The 24,592-nt window shown below is 49.4% G+C and overlaps 4 protein-coding genes across 4 annotated transcripts; all 4 read left to right on the top strand.

Moving 5' to 3' along the window:
• Nucleotides 1–1,416: 1,416 nt before the first annotated feature.
• On the top strand, nt 1,417–14,316 carry TbgDal_VIII1210 (ubiquitin-protein ligase, putative; the record flags this gene model as incomplete). The annotated part of the gene is made up of 1 exon (XM_011777146.1): nt 1,417–14,316. The coding sequence occupies one exon, from the start codon at nt 1,417–1,419 to the stop codon at nt 14,314–14,316; it is 12,900 nt and encodes a 4,299-aa protein (XP_011775448.1).
• A 1,694-nt stretch (nt 14,317–16,010) lies between these two features.
• TbgDal_VIII1220 (lysyl-tRNA synthetase, putative) lies at nt 16,011–17,765 on the top strand (the record flags this gene model as incomplete). Its single annotated transcript, XM_011777147.1, has 1 exon — nt 16,011–17,765. One exon carries the CDS (start codon nt 16,011–16,013, stop codon nt 17,763–17,765), a length of 1,755 nt encoding a protein of 584 aa, XP_011775449.1.
• A 1,298-nt stretch (nt 17,766–19,063) lies between these two features.
• On the top strand, nt 19,064–20,809 carry TbgDal_VIII1230 (GP63, putative; the record flags this gene model as incomplete). The annotated part of the gene is made up of 1 exon (XM_011777148.1): nt 19,064–20,809. One exon carries the CDS (start codon nt 19,064–19,066, stop codon nt 20,807–20,809), a length of 1,746 nt encoding a protein of 581 aa, XP_011775450.1.
• A 1,271-nt stretch (nt 20,810–22,080) lies between these two features.
• TbgDal_VIII1240 (hypothetical protein, conserved) lies at nt 22,081–23,856 on the top strand (the record flags this gene model as incomplete). The annotated part of the gene is made up of 1 exon (XM_011777149.1): nt 22,081–23,856. The coding sequence occupies one exon, from the start codon at nt 22,081–22,083 to the stop codon at nt 23,854–23,856; it is 1,776 nt and encodes a 591-aa protein (XP_011775451.1).
• Between the last annotated feature and the right edge of the window lie 736 nt (nt 23,857–24,592).

The following is a 24,592-nucleotide window of genomic DNA, read 5'->3' on the forward strand; positions in this document are numbered from 1 at the left end:
TCGTTTTGTTTTTGGTTCTTCCTTCTTTTAACACCGGCTGGGGTGAGGCCTCTCCACGTGTCATCCATTACCATTTCATTCAATGCTACTGGAATGTATAAAATTACAAAATTGAGGGGTAAGAGAGTTGTTAGGATGGATGAGGCAAAGGAAAAAACGCAGGGGGAAAAGAAAACAACAGCAACATAAAAAAAAAAGCGCAAATGGACGATATCTGCTGCACATATTAGAGGACGAAGTGCCACGCGGTTGGTGCGTTTTGTATTTGTTTTCCCTGTTAAATAGCTTCTAATTATTTCTTGATTTTGAAGTTTATTGAGGCGTTGTTATTGTTATTGCTGTTGTTGTTATTGTTGTTCCTTCGGTTATCATTGGCCACTATCGCTTCCGAGATGAACAATTTTGAATTGCCTTTGTTGGTGACCTCGATGTCTTTCCTTACACCACTCGAATGTGGTGGGCGCGGTGTAAACTTGACTGTAAAGTTTCAACTCCTCCTTCATCTCTTGTTTTCTGCATTTTTCCATTTCCATATGGACACGTTTATCTGTATGCATATATGTTTACTAATTTGTGTACGTCTTCCTTCCTTCCCTCTTTTCTTTTTTTTTTTCCCCCATTCCTGTTCGCTGTGGCAGAGTAGCAGTGTGGGTGCGTGAAGGTTTGTGCGCATTGTGCAGCAGCAGCTTAGTGCTCAGGAGGAGGGGGGGGTCCAGAGTATTTTTTTTCCCCCTTTACAAAAAGGAGAAAAAAGAAAGTACGGTGGGAAGAAGTGAGGAAGAAAGGTTACGAGACCTAGAAGGAAGAAAAGAGAAAGGAAGAGAAGGAGGTGAAACAAAACCCGAAGGTGTAGGTGGGGGAAAAAAGCAAAAGAAAAAAGGACAAATATAAATACCAATCAAGGAAGAAAGAAATAAAGAGGTCAGTGGAAGTGAGAGAAGAGAGGAGCACAAGTGGGTGCAACAAGAGGGAGTGTGTAAAAAGAGGGTTATTAAGCACATCAGAAGAAAGGGAAAGGTCAGCACGCATAGGTGAACTGCGGGAGAACAAGAACAAAAGCAGGTTGAAAGCAGAAGAGGGGGAAGGTTTTTCTTTTCCTTTTTTTCCCCCTCTCAAAAAAAGAGGCTTCACAAGGTTCAAAGCGGTCGGCACAACCGAAAACGAAAGAGGAAGATAAGGGCGAGACAAAAAACTCGGGGGACGGGTACAAAAGGCTGGTGATCAACACTGGAAGCCGAAGCTTCGAGTGGAAAGTTGAAGAGACCAAGTCATTGGACTGTAGGAAAGGGGCGTGACGACATTGTGGCATTAAATACCGCAGGGGAGGGGTTCAATTCCGTTGGAAAGTAAAAGTAAAGACCAAATAGTTTTTTCCATTATTTATTATTTACCATTGGAAGCAGAAGAGAGACTTGAATGTTGGCAGTACGAGGGCGTGCCGGTTCTTTTCGCAACCAAGGGGGTATGACATTTCAAGGAAATGAGTATCATGTTACTCAGCAGTTACAACTTCTTCCCCCCGTGCTTCAACGTTATGTGGGGCGTCTGCACGAGTGTTTGGTTGACTGCCGGCTAACACCACAGGTGTTCCATGAAATACTGAACGACGAGGAGTTTTTTCGTGATGTAAGGGGCTCTTACAACAAGAGGTTTGGGGATATTATTAAGACAGTTGCTGGGGAGTGGTGGAGTACATGCATGAAGGACATTTTGCAGAGAGTTAGTAGTGCAGCTGATGGAGTGGACAATGCCCCCGCTGCTTCGTGTAGCGCTGTTCGTGCAGCGAATGAAGAGACAACGGAGGGGACATCAAGTTTGGATCAAGTCCTGCCCGGGAAGTGTGACGATGAGGCTTCAAGCATTGAAGTTTGTAGAGACCTACGGGCTGTGTTGTTACTCGCGGTCGTGGTGTGTTCGCCATACTGTGTGATCCGGGGACCAGACACTCCTGTCATTACATGTACCGCTCGTGTTATGCTTTGCCGTGACCCATCTATAATTTACCTGGGTCTCCTCATAAACCTCGCGCAGTCAAACCAGGCCGAGAGGTCGCTTGATAGTGCCATGGTACTCCGCACACTTGCCCATGGGTGGGGTTCGTCCCCCACATTTGAAGATGTTGTAAAGTGCTGTCTCCGTGCCCGTCGTCGCAGACAACGCCGCTTAGCTGCTCCGAACGAGGAGGAACAAGTAAATGCAATTTCTACTGAAGAGGATGATGCCGAGGAAGCGGCTGACATAGCACTCTTGCAGCTGCCTGGTTTGGTTAGGGACCCACTTCAGATTGTCCCCGACCGCAGTGCTGCCCAGTCTTCCGGTGGTGGAGGGAAGTGCATGTCCGACTCGCTGCACATTGGGCGGTGCGTTTTACAGAGCATGGCGAGCGCTGCAGGCAATCCGGAGCGTCTGCTTTGGTGGTGCCGTTGTCGGTTGCTCTGTATGCAGTTGTTATCGCCAGCTGACTGTGAGGAACTGTTGGCTGGACCATCATGCGATTTCTTTCGTAGCTTGTGGAAGGTAGAGCGCATGTTTGGTGACATTTTAGACCTTGCGGAACATGATGACGATGGGGAGGAGAGTGATGCGTGCTACGGTGGTATTAGCAGTACTAGTGGCGTGGGCAGCGCCCCGACGGTGGCTGCTCTTGTTGGGATAGTAGCTGACATTGTGCGTGGGTGGCATAGGGCAGAAAATAGTGGTGGTGCAATGGGGAGTATTGTTTTAAACTACACGTCGCGTAACCCATTCGAAACAGTGAACCGAGTCGTGCCCGGGCACCGCAAGTTTCAGCAGCGGAGCCACCGTTGCCTTGCGCGCGACTGGCAGTACGGACTCTTAGTGCAGTATCACAGTACACACTTGGCGGTTTTTCCGCACCCCAACTCGTCATATGCCACGATGTTGCCTGTGATGGTCGCTCAGCTGACCGACGTGTTGCGGCATTACCCGCACTACAGCCCTATTCAGCTCATGTACTCCCTGGCACTCACGCGGGAGAACACAAACACGTCAGTTGCACTGAACTCGGGTCTTGTGCCTGCTATAGTAACAGTGATGAGAACGTACATGGATGAGAAACAAGAATATGGGGAAAACGCTAGTGCAGACAATGGGACAGAAGGAATTCGATACGGCTGGTCGTATAAGGCGGCAGGTGTGCTTCACTGGTGTTTCACTGTGCTAGAGCAACTGGCGACACTTTCTACACATGAATCCGTGAACCCTATAGTGTTTTTGCTGTCTCCTGCAGAGGAAGACGGCTATGAGTTGTGTCATCATATTTGTAAAAAGATTTTCTACCCCGGCGGACATCCCGTGCTATTGGTCGCCGCATTCCGCTTCTTTTCTGCGTGCATTCATCACAACGTACGGGATGTTGTTCCTGCACTGCAACAGCGTGGCGTGTTAGACACACTACTGAAGATTGGGGAGAGTACGGATATTCTCGAGAGGTACAATTGCCCTAGAGGTGAGGCGAATTCAGAGGAAGGAGTAGCGGTTCAGCAAGCGGGAGAGGGCCAACCACCGCTTGCTACGAGTGTGAAAGGAAATAAGGTAGCACCGATTACACTTGCCGAGTACTCTGCTTACTATGAGCAAGCAGTGCCAATAGTGTGCATATGCAGTATGCTACAAGCCTTCGCTGTGCACAATAGCACGCACGCGAGCCTAGTCAATCGGATGATCATGCGGCGTTTCGTATGGAGTCTTACTGTCCCGTATTTTCCGGAAGTGTCGTCTCCGCTGTCGGTTCCGTCGTCTCCTTCTACTCTCGCTGTGCTTTGTGTGGAGAGGGTGGAGCCCCAGCGTGTATTCACAAGACTAGCTGCTGCCGCTGGTGTGGACCTGCTCGTGCTCATACGCACCCTTCCGCCGCTGCAGGACTACTTTTTCGAGTCCGTGGAAGAGACCCTGAAGTCTCTTATTGAGGAGGCTAAACAGAAGGGACCACCACTAAGGGATGTTGGCCTGTCTATGTGGAACATACTTGCATGTTTCAGTGACCTCGAGTACAAGCAACTCGCGCAACGTGGTTCAGGTCGCCGCGGGCGCAGCCAACGCGCAGATCAAGCCAGTGAAGCAGCTGATGCCTTGCTTGACAAGTTTAAGAATTGCGGTAAGGTGGTAGCAGGTTCTTTAGGCACTCTTCTGAAGCTTTCGTCGACAGTCCCCTTTGCTAGTCCCGTATCCTTGCTCAGCAATGGCAATGTGTTGACTTCTAATCTCTTCGACGTTCAGTGCATGATGTTCGAATCGCTTACACGTGAGGTAATCCAGTTTGCATCTGATATTGTAAAGGACGCTCTGCAAGGGGGGAACAATGGTGTTTTGACGGAGGAGCAGGCAGGAGCACTGTGGTCTTTGTTTTTCCTGTTCTTTCGAAAGACTTCTCACGGCTCGTCGTCTGCAAATGGCACAAACCACTTTCGTCGCGATCTGGCCAACGTTATTTTTGACGCGTTCATTGCACTTGAGATGGCGACCGGCACACAGAGGACACAAGAAGAGTCTGCAGGGTCTGCGGTCCCTGCGCTTACCCCGGTAGCTGCTTCCCCAACGGTTGGAGACCAGGTTATTGGTTTGATGGATGCCCATTCAATGTGGAGCTCGGATTTCGAGTTGTCTGCACTAGCGAACAACTTGCTGAGTAGCGCTTTGTCCATGGCTTTACCTCCGTCAGATCGGTCGCCTGCCAACACCCCCCTAAACTTTTTTGCTGCTGTTGTTGATGGACCCAACGCCGGTAACGATGCCTTCGGTGTCAGGCACGTTGATACGACGTCTGCTGATGCAGAAAGGGGGAATACGGAAACAGGCCCGAGTGCCGTTAGTGGTTCGTCCAGTGCTGTGGAGCGATTCCGCAATGATGTGTCCAGGCTTCTCACTTCGTCGCAGACACGGCACCGGCACTCTCTACCAACTTTCCATACACATTATCACGGGAGTGGGGTGCCGCTAAATCCTCATACATCTGGCTCGGGTCACATTATGTTAGTCGCCCCATCGTACATCCTTGGTGGAGTGCGGGAGCTGCTTCAGAAAGTGGCAAAATCTGTGACGGCTGCTGCAAGGGTGCGCAAAGAGGAGGAGGACATAAAGGAGGAGGGCGATACCAGTGAAGCCGGGTGTCCACCTCAGAAAATGCAGTCGGAACAAATGCATCACTTTGCGGCACTTGAGGCTGTGGATCTTGCGCCCTTGCGGGAGGCGGAAATGCGTTTGCAAGCCGCGGAGGCGGCGCTTTCCGTTGGTTGGAAGTACATTAGTGGGAACAGTGGTTTGGTAGCGTTTCTTCATAATATTATAGGAAACCTCTGGCGAATTACGGAGTGTCTTTTGCCAGTGCAGAATAGCCAGTTGTTAACGGGACCGTTGTCGTCGACATCTTCTGCGTTGGTGAATAATCCTTGTAACTCCTGTGGTGTCGGCGGCGTGGCTGAAAGGGGGAGTGCGGTTGCCACGAGCGACACGACTGCGAACTCGGGTGCCACCGCAGGACCACCATTAGATGCAGAAAAACTGAAGACAGTTGTTGGATACTTGACTGGCATCCTCGAGGCACTGCTGAAGCTACCTCCCGACCGTGGTCTCCAGCGATTTCCGTGGCAACCGAGGTTGCTTTACTTTGCACTCATTACCTGGCGGTCGCGTGGGCTCGAGCTGAGTCCGGCGATGATACTTGGAGCGCTTGCGCATCTGGTGGATCTGGGTAGTGAAGTTTTTAAGCGGGGTGCCACTGTGATATCTCCTTCGATCAGCGCTTGTGAAAGTGAAGTGGATGTGGAAGCGGTGGGGGATGACCGATCGCCGCTCACTCTAGGCTCCCCACCGCGTCCCGATTCCCATCATCCCAATCGCAGTGAGGAGGACAGCATGGTGAGGATTCGTGTGGCTGGCGACTTCGCCGATCTGTTTGGTGAGGTGCTGCCATCTGTGTCACTGCGATCGGAGCGGCTAGTGCAACTTTCCCTTCGAAATAGGACGTCGAGGTTAGACACCCCTGTCGCTCCAAGAACCCCTGAAGTCTCGGCAACGGGGTTCCCTCGCGACACGGAGGAGTGGAGGGGGTTTGGACCTGTTTCGTTGGCGGAGTACGCCCCCTGCTGGGTTCTTGAGGTTGCAGCCACCATGCACGCTAATGACAAATCTGTAGGGAAAATGTGGGTGCTCATACGTCGGCTCTGCAGCAAGTTGTGCTGGATTTACCACACGTACAGTTCGCCAGTTTCCGCTAACTCGGGTGCAGGTGATGATGACCAGCCAAAAAAGGGTATTTTACTGATAGAAAGAATAATTCGCCTTGTTCTTGAGGACCCTGTTCGCAACTATACTCTTTTGGAATTTCTAGCCGTCGTTTTGTCGCAGGATGAAACCACGGCTCAACGCGAGGCACTTGTCACACGAACTCAGCTTCCGTACGCCATATTGGATTGCATTGTGAAAGAAGTCAGGCGGATTGAAAATGAGCAGAACGAGGATGCTTCCAAGAAAAAGGAAAAGTGGTCTCTTCGAAACTCTATGCTAGGCCAACTCTTCTGTTTCCTGTCGTCGTGTTCAGTAGGCGCGCTGACGGAGAAGGGAACCGGGGCCTGTCCGCATTACCGCGGTAATTCCACCAGCTTCTGTTGGATGGGGCACCTTTGTCCTCATCCCCACGTTGGCGATAAGTCCGGCTCGCACATGAGACGAGGATCTGCGAGGTCGTCAAAGGTGACGCGACAAATAGCAAAGGTGCTTGAAGAGTTTGGTTACAAAGGGGATGTTTCTCCTCAAGCCCCACCTAGTGAACTAGAAACGGTGACGTCGGACGCCGTAACCGGTGCGACGTCACGGCGCGCCACTGGTCGCAACATGCGGGGCACTGAGGCACCAGGGCAAAACCCTGCTGAAAATGCAAGAAACGATGGGGATGAGACTGCCACTCACCAGGACGATGCAGTATCTGGAGTTTCTTCTGTCACGAAAAAGTGTGTTGATGTGAAGCTCAAACTGTCATCCGTCGTTGGAGGCACGTCGTCACTTCCAAAGTCTATGCTGTCTGAGTGCGCAGTGCTTGTTCTAGATTATCTTGCCGATGATGATGAAACAAACGAAGCTGAGAAGTGGGAGTCACTGAATACGGAGGATACGAGAAGCGACACCCTCTGTACTCCACGTCACGTTGCTCGCCGTGCCGCCAAAGTGAGCGGTGAAACGAACGTATTGGAAACACCCATAATATGCATTGCTGTGGCGTTGTTGGCCCAGTTGTTGGACGCGGGTGATACCACACTACTGTCTCACATATACAAACTTAACGAAACATCGAAGAAGGGCTTTGTTATGCGGGCTGTTTCCCGGTTGCTGAGGGAGGATATGATACCCACCTCGGTTTGTGTGCATGTGCTTAAAGCCCTCGTTGACCAGTCGGACCACACCGAGTGGGTGGTGTACTCAGCCATGGTCAGCGCGGTTCAAAATTGTATTCGCGCTGGTGTCACGGTGTTGTTAAAGGAGACAGATGTCCGCGACATGTACGCGAGTAGCGTGCTTGGTGCCGGGCGAAAGGCTATCGCTCCCCGTGTTGGCGGAGATGTGTACCGCCACTCGGTGCCTATGGATGAATTTGTTACGTGCCTTCGCACTGTTGTTGATAAGCATCCAAAGGCTTTTTGTACCGTGTTTAATAGCGCTTGCATTGTGCACATTGTTTCTGCGGAGGGGAACCCCAAGGGAGACACCAGGAGTGCCGTATTACTAGCTCCGCGTAAGCCCCCACGCATCCATGCAATGGGAAGTGCCCCGTCGCCTCAACGCACCACTGTGGAGTATGTGTTGGACACACTTCTGCGCCGTCTTGCACAAAAGCAGCTGCCACCAAGTTTTGTTGCAGCAGTGCTGAACAACATCACCACTCTCCCTGCGGTGGCATCTATTGTAACGACTTATTGCGTAAACGTTCCAGTTCCGGAGAGCATGCGGGGTGCCTTTCTGGACCAGAAGGCTGAGGAGGATGAACCCACGCTAAACCAGAAACAGGAGTTTGGTGACAGCTTTTTATTGCATGAGGCGACGCCTCGGCCACTTACCCCGTTCCTTGCCGTGCTCCTATTTATGGACGAGCGGCAATTGGAGTGCCTCGAGCCGTTTCTTTCTAATGTTGCGCAGAAGGCACCATCGCGTATGGCGCATATTCTCCTCCAGGCACTTGATGTAACACTTACGGCGCTTTCTTCGGAGAACAGCGGGGGTAACTGTCTTGTTACCCGAAATGAAGAAATGGAACTTGTGCACCGTGCGTCAAGTAGGCCTTCGCCGCGTACCATGGCCTGTAGCTTGCTGCATGCGCTTCGGCTGCTGCTCGTGGTGACCTCCAGTTCGCTAGTTTGGCGCCTGTGCGAAGAGCTGTGGCAGCGTGGCGCACTTGACTTATTGTATCGGATGGTTGAGCAGAAGTGTTATTCAACAGAGAAAGATGCGGCCACACTGATCCTCGTCATCCGGCGCCTGCTTCTGGCCCACAGCAAGTGCGCCGGACGGAGCAACGGGAAGGTTTCACCGGCTGCCGGCCATGGTGTTACAGCTGGCAGCAGCGTGAGCAGGGGGACAATGACTGGCTTGCAGGGCGCAGAACTGTCGGATGCCCATCTGGGACTAATGCGGCACCGACAGAGACGGCAGCAGCAGCAGAGCGGTGCAGAGGAGGATGAAGAGGATTCACAGACCCCTCCACCAGATACTGGAAGGGAGGAGGGACGGACCCTGGGCGAGGCGGGCATGAGCCCCCTACCAACCGGTATGCAGCAACCCCATCGGCAGCAGTTTTTGCAGTCAGGCAGTGTTGATGACTCTTTTTACCTCAACGCACTTGTTAATGGAAATGACTCACGACGGGAGGCAAGTGATTCAAACAACAGACGTCGGCGGTCGCTTGAGGAGGGGACCTTCAGCGGGTTTTTATTGGGTCTTGGCGAACTGCTGCGACCTACCCAGGATATTGTATCATTTGAAAGTCGCAATATTTCTGACAGCACTCACGATGAGGATGAAAGTGATGTGACGGGGGATGGGGATATCGGCGGAGTTTCACCCGGGCAGCAAGCGATCCATCTGGTAGTGGGGAGAATTGGAGGTGGGTTTACTCCGAGAGGTTCCGGTGATGGCGATGACAATAGCGGCCACAATGAGGGGGGTGAAAGGAACATCGCGCGGGGGGCGCGTAGCGAGAGTGGGTTTGATATGAGTGGTGCCGATGACGATGACATGGGTGGTAATGATGATGGCGGGCCTCACAGTGATGGTGGCGATGACGACGATGTGGAGGGTGCGGATTTCGATCTCAATGACACAGATGACGACGACGATGATGATGATGATGATGACGACGACGACGATGATGATGACGATGATGATGACGATGAAGAGCTTCTTAACTTCGACAGCGAGTATTATGATGATGAGATGGAGCGGGGCTCCGTTTCTTTTTCTCCTCACAACCGCTATCCACCAGGTGGCCTTCTGGGGGGTACTGGGCCACAAATCCCCTTCGACTCCTTCACAGTGGGTAACGAACCACGTATGGATGGGCGACCAGCCTCAATAGAGGCATGGGATTTTAGCTCGGTCCGCAGGGACCAAAGGATACGCCTTGAGGATCTTCACCCGCATGGCGAAGGGTGGTCGCTCCCCAGTGCTGTTCCTGATCCTGCTGACTTTTGGAGCGTCTTTGCTCATGGTCGTTTGGAAGGTGCAGACCATATGTTTCACACTCTTTATGGAAGTAGCCGTCATAGCAGTACGTCCCGGCTTGTGAACATATGTTCAATTGTGAACATGGAGGTGAGAGAACAATGGGAGAGTGTTCAAGCTCTTCACCCGGTGAGGCAAGTTTTGCGTGAAACAAGTGAGGCTCCTCCGGACCCTGAGGTGACACCACCGGCACCAGAGGCGGCGGGTGAACCCAGAAACGGTGATGAAACCGCTGCGTGGAATGCTGGAGGTGACGATATTACTTTAATTGGAGGCAATGGTGATACCCAACCGCTGTTATATGAACCTGGTCATGGTGAAGGCCAGCTACAGCAACAGGTGAACGACCGCACGGGCACTGACATTGCTACGATGGCAGAGGCAAATGTGGCACACGTACCGGGGGAAACCGCGACTCAAGGATTCTCCAACAGCGAATCGAGTGGTGCTACTCGTATACTTGCTTCCCCCGGTTCTGCCACCGATGATGTGGGGGCGGGTCTCGCTTTGCTGGACTTTGGCGGTCAAAGCGTTGCCCCTCAGGCAGACCCTGCCGAAACTCATATTGCCTCGGATGCTGGCGTTACCAGTTCTGTGGTTGCGAGCGCGGGGTCGGCGTTAACTGCCCCACCAACCGCTATCGCAGAACCACCGATGGAGGAACAACCGTGGTTTAATGTGATTCGGCCGCACTTCTTGTTGGAGCTTCCAGAGACGCTACGTCGGGAGTTGTTATTCGACCACATGAATGTGCTGCTCGGTAGTGAAACACGGGAATTGGAGGGACATCAGACACGGATCTTTGCCGCGTTCTTCACACAATTACCGGCTGATGTGCAACGGGAGGCGGCTGAGGTGGAGCAGCGGTGGCGGCAAGTTACCGGTGACGTGCCTAGCAGTGCTGGGAATGAAACCCCAAGCCGGAGTGTGCTGTTAGATTTACTGGCCACTGTCGATACGGAGTTGCGCCAGGAGATATTGGCAACATGTGACCTCGGAGATCTTGAGGAATACCCTGAGCTCCTCCGAGAGGCCAACAGGGCCCGCCAATCTCGAGCTGTGGAGGCTGTGAGTGAAGGGGACGCCTCGGTACCACGTCAGCTACGGCGACGCGAGGGAGCGTTAACAGTGATGCGAGGGCGGCGCCCTGCGGATGCAGAAGGGGCTAATGCCGCTGTCTCAGTATTTGGGACTGATGCTCTGTCCACACTCACATTACCCCGCATACCCCCCGTTTTGCGTCGCATTCGGGGACTGGGTCCAGTGGCGTACCATCAACACCGTGACAATTCACTTTCCTGGTTCACCAGTAACATGAGTGGAAACCATCACCCCAGGAATTTGGGCCGCAGGCAAAACAGCCGTATTCGTGACGAGAGCAGTGATGATGATAACGTCAACAGGCGAGGGTACTCGTCACGAGGTTTCGCCTTCATTACGGAGGCGCATCTTGTGTCGTGTATCCGTGCACAACAAAGCCGTGTTGTGCGTGACGAGAGAGTAACCCCGCCACCGAACCGACAGAATGGTGCAGCGGGTGTGGAGAATGCCGTCCCCGCGATACCCAGTGCAATTCTGAAACAGCTTGTAGAACTCATATGGCTCAGCAAAGCTTCCTATTCGCCACTCGACCGTCCAACTTCATCGTCAACCGACCTCTATGTTGGCTCCCAATTGGTGCAACTGCTAGTGACTGCTTGTAGAAAACCGGAGACAGCGGCGGAGGCGATGCTTTTTCTTGTGGACACAGTTCTAGAAAGAATACCTTCAACGTCGTATTCGCTATCGCATGAATCCGTTGGTTCGGAATCATCTCAAACTGGCCCTCATGGTGTCACCGACTCGGGCCGCAACGCACTGCCTACAGCTTCGCTAGTTACTTCCACCAATGGGGTTGGTCGTGCTGTTGGTGCTTCTGTGGATGTAATCCGTGACTGTGGTCGTGTCGCACTGCGGACATTGCTTGTGATTGGTCAGTTGATTGAGCGCTGCCGTGCTGCTGGTCTGAGCGTTACAACCCTCCCCGATTCTGTGTACATGAAGGTTACTCAAAGTTCGGCTGAGTCACCAATTACTGCGCAAGAAGAGACCACTGGTTCTCGCTTATTTAAGAAGCTTGTTGAGCTCGTGCTCCGTGTTCCTCTGCCCCGTGTGGAGGCTGCATTCACACGTGTATTGTGTCGGCTTAACCAGCAGCTTCAACGATTGGAAGAGATCGCACCCGTGTCGCGACGTGCTCCGCGTGATGTGGACCTCGAGTCTCAGGGTGACAACGTAATTTTCCATTTACGTCACCCACATCCTCTGCGGTGGCAGAATTTGCACCGCTACCCCTATGTTGATAGTGGCTACATTTGCAACAGGTGCAACACAACATTCCACACCGAAACTGTTGCTTTCCACTGCGAGATGTGCCGATTTGATATTTGCCCAGCCTGCAGTTTCGTGTCGTTGACGGTAGAAGAAGAGAGGGTACGAGGGCGGCATTGGGGTTATTCTCTTGTGTCGTCGAAGGGGACAATGGAGGCCGCGTTGCAGCTGCTGCGTCACCCGAACTGTACAGATGATATGGCGCAGGAGGTGATGGAGTTCTTTCGCCGTGGTATCAAGGAAAGTGCACACCGTGACAAGGGCGTCGCTGCAGCCAACACTAGCGCCGCCATCGCGATGGTTGAGCGCGTCATCATTGACCTTGCAAATAGTATTACGGTGGAAATACATGAGTGCGTTAACGCATTACGGGCTGCTTTTCCACACAAGGTATTCCAGTCGTTTTTCTTAAGTGCTACTTCTAATGAGGATGGGAACAGTGGTGGAACGGAGAGTCAACAATGGACAGCTCAGGAGGCAAGTGTTGCGTTGTCCTACATGTGTCTAAACTCAACCTCGAATAAGTTACTCGCTTTATTCCACCCATACGCCGAGTCCCACCGTCCAGAGCCACGTGAAGTATCATTGATGTGGCATGCCGTGCAAATGTACTTGGCGGAAGTAGCCTTCATCCTTCAACACATACAAAACCGTTCCTCTGTTCTGCTGCCCCAGGCTGTGCTTCTTCTGCTCAGCACCTTCTGTCAGTTTCACATGGCGGAGCCCCGCAGGGATTCGTCTGCGAGTACCGCCTCAGAGAGTGTGAGTAGTTTGAGTTTGGAGAAAACCGACACAGAACGCTTCATGTTGGATTCAACACATGCCTCGTCGACAGTTTCGGATGCCGCGGACGCTGCAGCAAAGTTGGCCAATAGCGAGCAGCGGCAACACCGGGATCCTCCCCCTCACGAAGGCCCAGATGTTGGAAGTACCGACAGCGACGGTTCGGGTGATGAGCGCCCAACGATGCCTCGCGTCGTAAGGCAGTTTGTAGAGCGCAACAAGTTAACTATCAATGCGCTCATCCAATATGACCCAAAGGTTCTTGAAGGAGGCTTCAAGTTTCTTAGGTCGGAGCCTGGGTTTGTTGACTTCAATATACGTTTGAATGACTTTCATCGCCAGATCAGCTACGCTTCACAGGGCCCTCGAATTAGTCTGAGCATCAACCGTGGCCAGTGCCTCCGTGATAGTTTCGCGCAACTTTCCAAATTGAATAATTTCCATGGATCAATCAGTGTTCGCTTCAGTGGAGAGGAGGGGGCTGACGCGGGTGGTCTCACGCGGGAGTGGTTCCAATTGATCGCGGAGGAGATGGTAAATGATAACTACGCCCTCTTTATTCATTCACGCGAGGGGATGACTTACCAGCCGAATCCCCTCTCCGGTGTGAATCCTCTTCACCTGCAGTACTTCCGCTTCGCTGGAATTGTCGTTGGTATGGCTGTGGCGCACCGCGTGGCCATTGATGTCCATTTTACACGGGCTGTATACCGCCACATGATTGGCATACAACCCACATTCGGTGACCTCAAGAGCGTGGATCCCGAGCTGTACGAAAATCTCAAGTGGCTGTTGGTGAATGATGTCAGTGATCTTGGTCTCTTCTTCACCGTGAGTTGCGAAAAGTTCGGTGTGACTGAGGAGGTTGAACTTATTCCCAACGGCTCGCAGGTGGCGGTGACAAATGCAAACAAATCACAGTATGTTCGCCTACGTTGCGAGTTCTGCATGACACGACAGATTGAAGAGCAGTTGCAGGAGTTTCTCAAAGGATTCTATGCTGTCATTCCCCGGAAGGAGATTCGAAACTTTTCAGCGCAGGAACTGGAGCTTGTGATTTGCGGCATGCCAGATATCGATGTTGAGGACCTTCGTCTCAACACCACATATGATGGCTACACCTCCACATCGCTGCAGATCCGCTGGTTCTGGGAAGTGGTAGCGGCGATGAGCAAAGAAGACCGGGCAAATCTCCTGCAGTTTGCGACGGGCGCCTCGAGGGTGCCACACGGCGGCTTCAGCAATTTGGAGTCATCGAATGGTTCGCCTCAGCGCTTTACCGTCTCCCGGTGGGCGGACAGTGCGGAACTGCTTCCACAGGCCCACACGTGTTTCAACAAAATTGCGCTACCGGAGTACAGCAGTTGTGAGGAACTACGCAAAAAGTTAATGGTTGCCATCACACTTGGGAGTCGGGGCTTCACCATGACGTAGCGTGAGAAAGGGAAAGAAAAAGGAAAAAGAAATTCGTTGATTGTGTAAGAATTGAAGGAAGAAAAGAAAGAAAGAGCCAAAGTGAGATTAAGCAAAGTGAAGGGAACGACACCGGAAACTCCCTTCACTCCTTTTTTTAAAAAATTGTCTCAAAAGTCAGCGGCTGCAAGAAGACATACGGAATAATAAACAACACAAGTAAGGGATATATATGATGTGGGTGTGTTGGACTGTGGAAAATAAAGCGTGATTAATTTGACAATGAAAAACGTGAGGGAGGAGAGTTTTTTTTGTTTTTTTTGTTGTTGTTGAGGGATGGGTGAGCGGAGGAAAGTGTGGCGAGCACACAAAGTAGATGCGTAATATTGGTGTATGTCTGTTTTAAATACGCGTTGACAAGTTCAAGAGAAAATGCAATTTTTCTTTTTAAAGTAATCTTAGTGTAAGTAAAGAAATGAGAGTGAGTGTGTCCTTTGTCTTAGGAATATTTTAATTTTTAAAAGAATTAAAGAGAGAGAGAGAGATAGAGAAAGAAAGGGCTGCGGCGTATTACAGCCATGTGTGTGTGTGTGTGTGTGTGTTATAAAGGAGATGCAAATGAAAGGACCGAGTGGATGTAGTGGTATGGCCGGACGTGTGTGTAAGGAAGAAAAGCAAAAAGCAAAAAAAAAAGATGCTCTTCCTTTTTTGCTTTGTTTAGTTTTTCAGGAAAAAAATTATGTAAAAAGTATGTCTTTTAACATACACATTTCTCTTGTGCTTCTTTGCATCTTTCATTCTACTGCTCTCCCTCAAAAAGAAAGAATAATCCACATCTATATATATATATATATATATATATATATTTGTATATCGGCCTTTTATCTTTCATTTATTTGCGGATTGACTGGCCTTAACCCCCCGACCTCGATACCCAATTCTTTCCCTCCTAAATAAATTTGCATTCGAATGCACAAGTAATTACACCTTGAAACGTCTGTCGGTGTTGCTGCTGTTGGTACACGCAAAAATTATAGTGGAAAATACGCTTGTTTGTGTATTGGACAGTTTCTGTTTCACTTTTTTTTTTGTTGACTATCAAATGCTACTCTTTTTTCTTTCTTTTTTCTTTTTTTTCCTCATTCATGCAAGCCACTGCTTCTGCCTCCTCTGTTTCGCCACACGTCCAGCTATTATCAGTATCTCATATGTGGCAGGAAAAGAGAGGAGAGGGAAGATTGGATAAGTTAGTTTTTCTAAAAATTCCCTTGGTTGTAGGTTAAGATAAATGTTGCAGCCGGTTTATTTGTTGGGGAGATGCGTATACGTATGTGTATATGTTTGGCTGCTTGTGCGTTGGAGTGGCTCCCGTGCAGCTCTTCCATTATCTATTCATTAACACATAGCGGTCATACGGTAGCGATGTGAGTTTTGGAGGAAATTAAACACTTCGGTAGAGGGGGAGTTAGTTTCTGTCATATGTGGATTTGTGTATTTTTTTTTTTTGTTGAGACCTGAAGTTGAGGTTCGTACCTTGCAATTTTACTCATTGGCGCCAACCTCTTTTTTTTTTTTTTTTACCCTCACCGTTGCTACTGATAGTGGTGGTCTTCTTTACTATTGGCAACGTTGCCATTCACAAACCACGGTTCTACCTTTGTACAGTAGGAAAAGGAAAAAAAAAAAAACAAGAGAATATACGCGCGCAAGAGACGATGTCGGCTGTGGAGGAGCTCCGAGCTCAAATCGATGCGCTCGCGTCGCAGATCTCTGCGGTTAAAAAAGAACAGGGCGCCTCTAGTGAGGCGTGCAAATCCCTTGTGGCTAAAATGACTGAACTTCGAAAGCAACTTCCTCAAGAAAAGAAGGAAAAGAAAGCGGAGAAGGCCCCGGAGATCAGTTACTACGATACACGTCTCGCAATGGTGAAAGAAATGGGCCCTCTCGGTGCCGCCTACCCTCATAAGTTCCACCGAGACTACACCTTACCCGCCTTCCGAGAGTGTTTCAAGCCAATGTTGCAGGAAAAGGGTCAACGCCTCGATAAGGTCGTGACGATTGCCGGACGTATCGTCGTGAAGAGAAGCTCGAGCTCCAAACTGCATTTTTTGGCTCTTCAGGGTGATGGGGAGGTACTGCAGGTTATATCCATGGCGAGTGACTACGTTAATGATGGTTTTGCGGACATTCACAGCAAGATCAAGCGTGGCGATATCATTGGTGTGCGAGGTGTGCCATCGCTTTCAAACACGGGGGAGTTCTCCATGAGTGCCTACGAAATCACGCTGCTCTCCACATGTTTTCACATGTTGCCAGATGAGCATTACGGGCTGAGCTCAGTCGAACAGCGCTTCCGTCAGCGATACCTCGACCTGATTGTGAATCGAGAAAACGCGAAGACCTTTATCCTCCGCTCCAAGATCATAAGCTACATCCGCAGTTTCTTTGACCAGAAGGACTTCCTAGAGGTGGAAACGCCCATGTTGAACCAGATCGCCGGTGGTGCTGCTGCCCGGCCTTTTATCACACACCACAATGAGCTCAACCAGACAATGTACCTGCGAATTGCACCGGAGTTGTACCTAAAAAAACTTGTTGTTGGTGGCTTGGATCGTGTATATGAGATCGGGAAACAGTTCCGCAACGAAGGTATCGATCTCACGCATAATCCGGAGTTCACGAGTGTGGAGAGTTATTGGGCGTACGCAGACTACAATGATTGGATGGAGACCACTGAGGAGTTACTTTACGGTATGGTCATGCATCTTTACGGATCTCCTATTGTGAAGTACTCCCCGAGGGATTCAGAGGGCCGTCAGTTACCTGAGGTAACTTTTAACTTCAACAGGCCCTTCAAACGCCTGCACATTGTTCCGAAGTTGGAGGAGATACTAGGACTTAAATTCCCTGCTGATTTCTATTCCTCTGAGGCAAACAGTTTCTTTCTGGACATTTGCAAGAAGAACCAGGTTGAGTGCAATCCCCCCTTCACAACGACACGCCTACTAGATGCGCTTGTCTCCCACTATCTTGAGCCACAGTGCCACGACCCGACATTTCTGTGCGACCACCCGCGTATAATGTCTCCGTTGGCAAAGTGGCACCGTAACGACCTTCGGCTCAGCGAGCGCTTCGAGCTGTTTATTAACAAAAAAGAGATCTGCAATTCATATACGGAGTTAAACAGTCCCCTCGTGCAGCGAGAGGAGTTTGAAAGGCAACTGCGTGACCGCGAGAAGGGTGATGACGAGGCAATGGATATTGATGAGGGTTATGTACAAGCATTGGAATACGCGTTGCCTCCCACTGGTGGTTGGGGTTTGGGTATTGATCGACTCGTCATGTATCTCACAAGCCAAAACAACATCAAGGAAGTCCTTCTATTTCCAGCTATGAAACCTGAAGGGACATCCTCTGCCACATTCCCACCAGGAACAATGTTGAATGGACAAGGGGTGCCACTTCTTTGAAGGGTCTCAGGCACTACACGCGAGACAAATAGGCAGCTGAGCAACATGCAAAGGAAAAAAAAAGGTAAGAGAGAACGGAGGATCACAAATGAAAAAGCATTAATCCCTACGAAAAACAACACAGCATGATTTAAAAAAAAACAGAATTCGGATGGCGTAATAAATTACACATTTCAGGAGCAGTGTTAACATAATGTCAATTCTATTCGGTTACTGATGCAGTAAATTATACCACCCTCTTTCTGTAGCGAATACGTGCTATCTCTCTGTTCAATTAACCTTCTTTTTTCCTTGCTCTTCCCTCTGCAACAGTGAAGCTCACAGATGTTTATGTTCCTTTGAACCCTTGTGAGACTGTTGGGTCCCTTGATGATTGTGGCAACTCTCCACGGAACTTATCTGACAAAATTTGCCTACGAACCTATTACCAAGGCTGAGGTCTCTACAGTACCCTTGCTTTAAGCTCTGTGTGTGATGTATATACGACTATGAACAACTCGTCAGAGTGCTATCTTTGATGATCACATACATTTTGCTTCCTCACTGACAACATACCTGCATTTGCAATCACTCCTGTAAACATACATTTTTTGGCTCCTCTTTCTATTTCTTGAAACTCTATGCTCGATTGCTCGGCGACTCCACGGTGATGTTCAATACAATAACTGATGTAATGAGACCTAGTGGAATACTGCGGACACTTCTTGTTCTGAGCGAGTTTCGTCAATGAGGCACAACATTATCTTTTACTACACATGATGAGCAGCAAAGAAAGGGAATCTCTTGTCGAGCTCAGGGAATGAATCCCAGTGGCGGTGACATGACAAACTTTGATATTACTATAATCCATTCTATTCGGTTACTGATGCAGTAAATTATACCACCCTCTTTCTGCAGCGAATACGTGCTATCCCTCTGTTCAATTAACCTTCTTTTTTCCTTGCTCTTCCCTCTGCAACAGTGAGGCTCACAGATGTTTATGTTCCTTTGAACCCTTGTGAGACTGTTGGGTCCCTTGATGATTGTGGCAACTCTCCACGGAACTTATCTGACAAAATTTGCCTACGAACCTATTACCAAGGCTGAGGTCTCTACAGTACCCTTGCTTTAAGCTCTGTGTGTGATGTATATACGACTATGAACAACTCGTCAGAGTGCTATCTTTGATGATCACATACATTTTGCTTCCTCACTGACAACATACCTGCATTTGCAATCACTCCTGTAAACATACATTTTTTGGCTCCTCTTTCTATTTCTTGAAACTCTATGCTCGATTGCTCGGCGACTCCACGGTGATGTTCAATACAGTAACTGATGTAACGTTATTGTTCTCTCTCTTCCCCTTGTTCCTCCCATGTATGAAAAGGAAGCGGTTGATGGTGCTACCGGCGTGTGTAATCCCGATGCATGGCGCATTGAAACTCGCCATACTGCTGATGTTGGTATGGTGCTGTTCCTTGTGTCTCGCGAAGTCAGGTGGCCGCTGCATGTTCGATGAAATTGCGGCGAAAGCTGGACGTCCACGGGTTTTGGCGCTGCGAAGGACTAAAGCAGGCATGGAGAATGTAAAGTATGACAGGACAGGTTCCGTTGACCCTGAGTGGCAGCACATCCGTATTGTTGTTTTCGCAGAAGACATGAAGGACCGGTCGCGATATTGCACGTCTGCAGGGCAGGAACGACCAACGTTTTTCGGAGAAACAGCGACATGTTCACAAGAAGACATTTTGACAGCCGCTAAGAGAGATATTGCTGTCACTAAGCTTCTTCCTTCAGCTGTCCAGATGCATATGGATAGGTTACTCGTCGACCCTATAACTGAACCCCTTGTCTTTCCTTCATTTGATGGTTCGGTGTGCTCTGAGTTCAAAGTACCGTCAAGTCATTTCTCAGAGGGCGTACCTGACGCTGATATGGTAATGTATGCTGCAGCGGGTCCAACGCCGGAGGGTGTGGCTGCCTGGGCTACGGGTTGCATAACTCTTGACGATGGGCGTGCTGTGGCTGGCGTAACTAACCTTGGCCCCGGTTCCATTAGCCTGTCGGAGACCAGCATTCGCACAGCTGCTCATGAGATTGCCCACGCCCTTGGGTTCGATTTCGAAGCGATGAACGATGCCGGTATGGTGCAAAGAATCCCCGGTGTTCGTGGAAAGGTTGATGTGACACTCATTTCGTCACCCAGGACACTGCAGAAGGCCCGCGAACACTACAATTGTCCCGATGCCCCTGGAATGGAACTGGAGGACGAAGGTGGTAGTGGCACCGCATTATCACACTGGGAGCGGCGCAATGCGAAGGATGAGATCATGTCTGGTATTTCTTCACCTGGTCGATACACAGCGCTAACGATGGCGGCGTTTGAGGATCTGGGATATTACCGTGGTGCCTGGGGGAGCGAAGAACCTATGGGTTGGGGAAACAACTCTGGTTGTGAGCTACTCAACGAGAGCTGTTTGGTGAACGGTGTGACAGCGCACCCGGATATGTTCTGCAACGAAACCGTGAGCAAGCTGGTTTGTAACTCGGAGCGAGATGGTCTTGGAAGGTGTAATGTAATTAAGCATGAAAATCCACTTCCACCGCAATACCATTACTTTTCCGATCCTTCACGTGGTGCCCCCTCCCATCTCTTGATGGACTACTGCCCGTCCATTGACGCGTTCTCCAACACGCCTTGTGCCGACGGCGAAACGAAATTCATGCGTGGAAGTTTGATAGGACCATCGTCAATGTGTCTGAAGGCCGAGGGACTCCGTGACAGTCAGGGCGTCATTGGCGATGTTTGTGCGGATGTGCGGTGTGATGGTGGTGAAGTAAGCATTCGTTATCTTGGGGATGATGCATGGCATCCGTGCCCAGAAGGCAGTCACATCAAACCGACTACAACATTCACGGATGGCGTCATTGTTTGCCCGACTTACAGTGAGGTTTGTATCAAAGCAACAGTGGTTGTACGCCCTTCTTCAGCCAGCTACCGTTCTTCAGTGCCACAATCGCTGCTTCTCACCCTATTCGCTATAGTTTATGCTGCCTGTTAAATGGCGTGACTATAGGTGTGGGGTTAAGCATCCGTTACTGTCCTTGGATGTTGCGTCAGAAATGGTTACTACATGCGATACGCAAGTTTTCCTTTTATACGAGTATTTTCCATTACCACTTTGCAAGGTTGTTGTATTCCTTTCTTTTGTCTTTGTACACGTTTTTTTTTAAATACTTTGTTTATTATACGCACAGAACCCTATGACTCCAGAGGTTGTATGGGGAGAATGTGTGTGCGAGCGTTATCGTCTGTTATTTCTTAGTCCAGTTGTCTGCGTTCTCACGGCAGAATCGTGGCAGCAGCGGGCACCTAAACGATTTTAGGCCGCCACGTCGCGGTTTTCTGTATTGTTTTGTTGATTTCCTATTTAGAAACTCCCTGTAGATAATGTTTACCTTTTTTTTCCATTGTCCTCTTATCTACCTATATGTTAACAAAACACTTCCGTTGTTGCATTTCACCACGGGTTTCGGGCGCTTATTCTCTCTTCCCCTTGTTCCTCCCATATGTCAAAAGGAAGCGGGCGATGATGTAGCAGAGGTGATTATTTCCAAAGGAAAAGGTGCGGTGCATTTAATTTTTGTTTGGGTGGGAGGTTGGGGCGCTGCTGTGCTTATCCGTTTCTACGGTCCCGTGTTGTTGGAGGTGCCTTGTGTATCATACATTTATATCTGCAGCTTCTTCGGTTGATTGAGGGTTGGGCTATGAAGAAGTGGGCGATTTAGCTATTTGGTATGTGTAGGCAAACGTCGATGCCGAGTGCTACTGCGGGCTAACGTGAATATAAGAGAAAATCGTATCAGCATGCGCTCCACTACAATTGCTGTAACTCATTTTTTGCATCAGCAGCGCACGTGCTTGTGTACCCTTAACTCAACCGGCAACAACTAGTCTTCTTAAACTTGTGCTGGACGCTGGCATGCTCTTAGCCATCCCGTAAATTTGTGGTGTTGTTGTTTTGCTTTATTGTTTAGCCGTTTTTACACGAAATTCCTGTTCGGTGCGTCAGTCGCCATGGTTGTTTTCCTACACATCATGTGTTCGTCGTTGTAGCTTTCTCTTCCATTTTGTGTTTTTGTGTTTTTTTCGACATGCTTTCTGCATGCGCACAGAGAAGTGCACGAGCGGGGAAAGTGAAGCACAACGGTAGACTATTTGCTGAGTGTTGAGATTCCTCATTTGGTGGAAGCGTAGAAATACACGCGGTTATACACAATACATTCGAGTGTATATATTTGCACCCCGTTTGTTCGTTTACCGGCGCCGGAGATGAACTGCGCGGCGGACCACGTCGTTGAACGACTGCCTACGGCGCGGCAACAACCCGCCGGTGAGCCCCACCGATTTGGCCTGTTGGCCGTCGCCGCCTTCAGTTGCATATGCGTTTCGCTTACATATGGCTTCAACCTCATATCTGGTGCAATGCAGGAGCTATATGGCCTCACCCAACGGGACTTGTCGACAATCAGTACTGTTGGCATTGCGGTTGGGTATTTTGGTTTGCCGTACAGTTTTATTTACGATCATTTCGGCCCGAAGCCCATCTACTTCCTGGGGTTGCTCTGCTACCTGCTGGGCACTGTGATGTTCGCGTTAACGTTTCAGGGAGTTATTGAGGGTACTGTTTTACGACTTAGCATATACAACGCATCCGTGACTCTTGGTTGCTCAATGTTCGACATGGGTGCTTTGGTGACACTGTTGAGCGTTTTCCCGTCAAATCGTGGTGCCGTGGTGGCCATGCTGAAGACCTTAAATGGCCTCGGCGCAGCAATTGTAGGGAGCGTTCGGCTGGCTTTCTTCAGTGAGAACACTTCTGCTTATTTTTACTTTCTGATGACCCTTGTAATTGTTATTGGGACGCTTGCCACCGCATATGTACGCCTCCCATCGTATCACCTTACAGGTTACGAGGAGAATCATTTGAGTGAGGAGGAAAAGGTAAAACGGCTCATGAGGAAGGCCGTATACTTGCGGCAGAAGGCACCCACGTGGCGTTTCGTGCACGGTTTCGTCATCTTAATAGCACTCATTGTATTCCTCCCCACCCAGGGAGCGCTATTAGCTTACCTGAAGCTTGGCTCCGATTACAAGGTGGGATTCGCCGTCGTCACCATTATTCTGACGTTGTTGCTTCCCCTAATGGCGATCCCGACAACCAAATTCGATGGCAACAACCAGCGTATTGGCATCGATGATAAATCCCCCACTGAAGGTGCTGTTGGAAGTAACGATGGCGATTCGAGTGATAGCAACGTAGTAGAAACAAACGTAGACTACATTGCGCCGCAGTTCCAGGAGTCATTTCTTGCTGGTTTGCGCACTCTGCGGCTCTGGTGCCTGATGTTTACAATATTTTTCTGTGCCGGTTCACTATTTGTTGTCATGTTCAATGCTCGTTACATCTACACAGCTATGGTAGGTGAGGCCCCTGATGAGGCACTTAACACACTTCTTACTGTGCTTGGCGGTGCAGGCAGCGCCACGGGGAGGTTGGGGATGAGTTTTTTCGAAGTTTGGTCGCAGAAGCGTAAACCGGAACAGCGCGTTCCCATCACTGTTGTGCTTTTCATCCCGACAACATTCGTCATCATTATGTTGACGATGTTCCTCACGGTCCCGAGGAGTGTTCTTCCTCTCTCGTATTTTATTGGCGCCCTTGCTAACGGATGCAACTCAGCTACAATCATTCTTGTGTCGCGGACAATATTTGCCAAGGACCCCGCCAAGCATTACTACTTCTGTTACATAGGTTCATTGTTGTCTGCCATCTTCCTCAACCGCTTGTTGTATGGCGAGTGGTACACACATGAGGCTGAAAAGCGTGGTGAAGTTGTATGCACGGATAAGGTGTGTGTGATGATGCCGATGATGCTGTTACTTGTTCTTTCTCTCTTGGCATTTGTAAGCAGTTCATATGTTCATGTGCAGTACCGCCGGCTCTGCACCAAAGCTTTGGAAGAGCGGCGCCGCATTCGTGAGGAAGAAGCTGCAGCGCGGAGGCAGCTCTCCGGTGCCACTGCAACGGCGGAACTTCCCAACTAAAGGAGTCGCAGTTTACTTACTTAATTTTCTTTTGGTTTGTTTCGATGGTAATTTTCTTGCGTCTCCTGCGGCTTCGTGGTGAATTGTTATGAAGTGTGCGTAGATAGATAAATTTATTTTTAAAATTTCAAGTGTATTCCCCTCTGTGATACCATCATAATTGTTATTTTTTGGCGTTCATTTACTTGCTTTTATTTTTTCCAGAGTGTGAAATCACAGAAACAAAAATAAGGTAATCAAGTAAGATCTAAATGCGTTTTAAAGAGCTCTAATTTCTTGGCTTATTCACTTATTCGTTGATATTTTATTGAATAATCCTACAAATTTTTGGAAGATGAATCAATTGCTTAATTATATATGTGTTTATTTTGCGTTTTTTTTTAAATGATATCTTTTATCGTTCCACTTATTTTTGGGGTGAGTGACTTCAGTGACTGACGTTATAAATGAAGAAAAATAAGAGTAGAATTAATGATGTCGCGACGTCCTTCTCTTCTCTTTCATCCCACCCTTTTCGTTTTATTAAAAAAAATGAGATGGTAAAATGTCGCACTAGAGCACATGTCAGGATTGAAAGGAAAAGAAAAACTGTTAACTGCAACGTCGATATTAAAATTAAAGGAAAGGAAAAAGTACATACTAAATCAATAATTAAGATTGTTAGTGTTAAATGTTATTATGATAAAAGCGAGGCGGATCGTTATTTCAGCGGTGTTGGGCAACGTTAGGAATGACC

The sequence above is a fragment of the Trypanosoma brucei genome, chromosome 8, assembly GCF_000210295.1.
Source record: "Trypanosoma brucei gambiense DAL972 chromosome 8, complete sequence".
Lineage (NCBI taxonomy): Eukaryota > Euglenozoa > Kinetoplastea > Trypanosomatida > Trypanosomatidae > Trypanosoma > Trypanosoma brucei.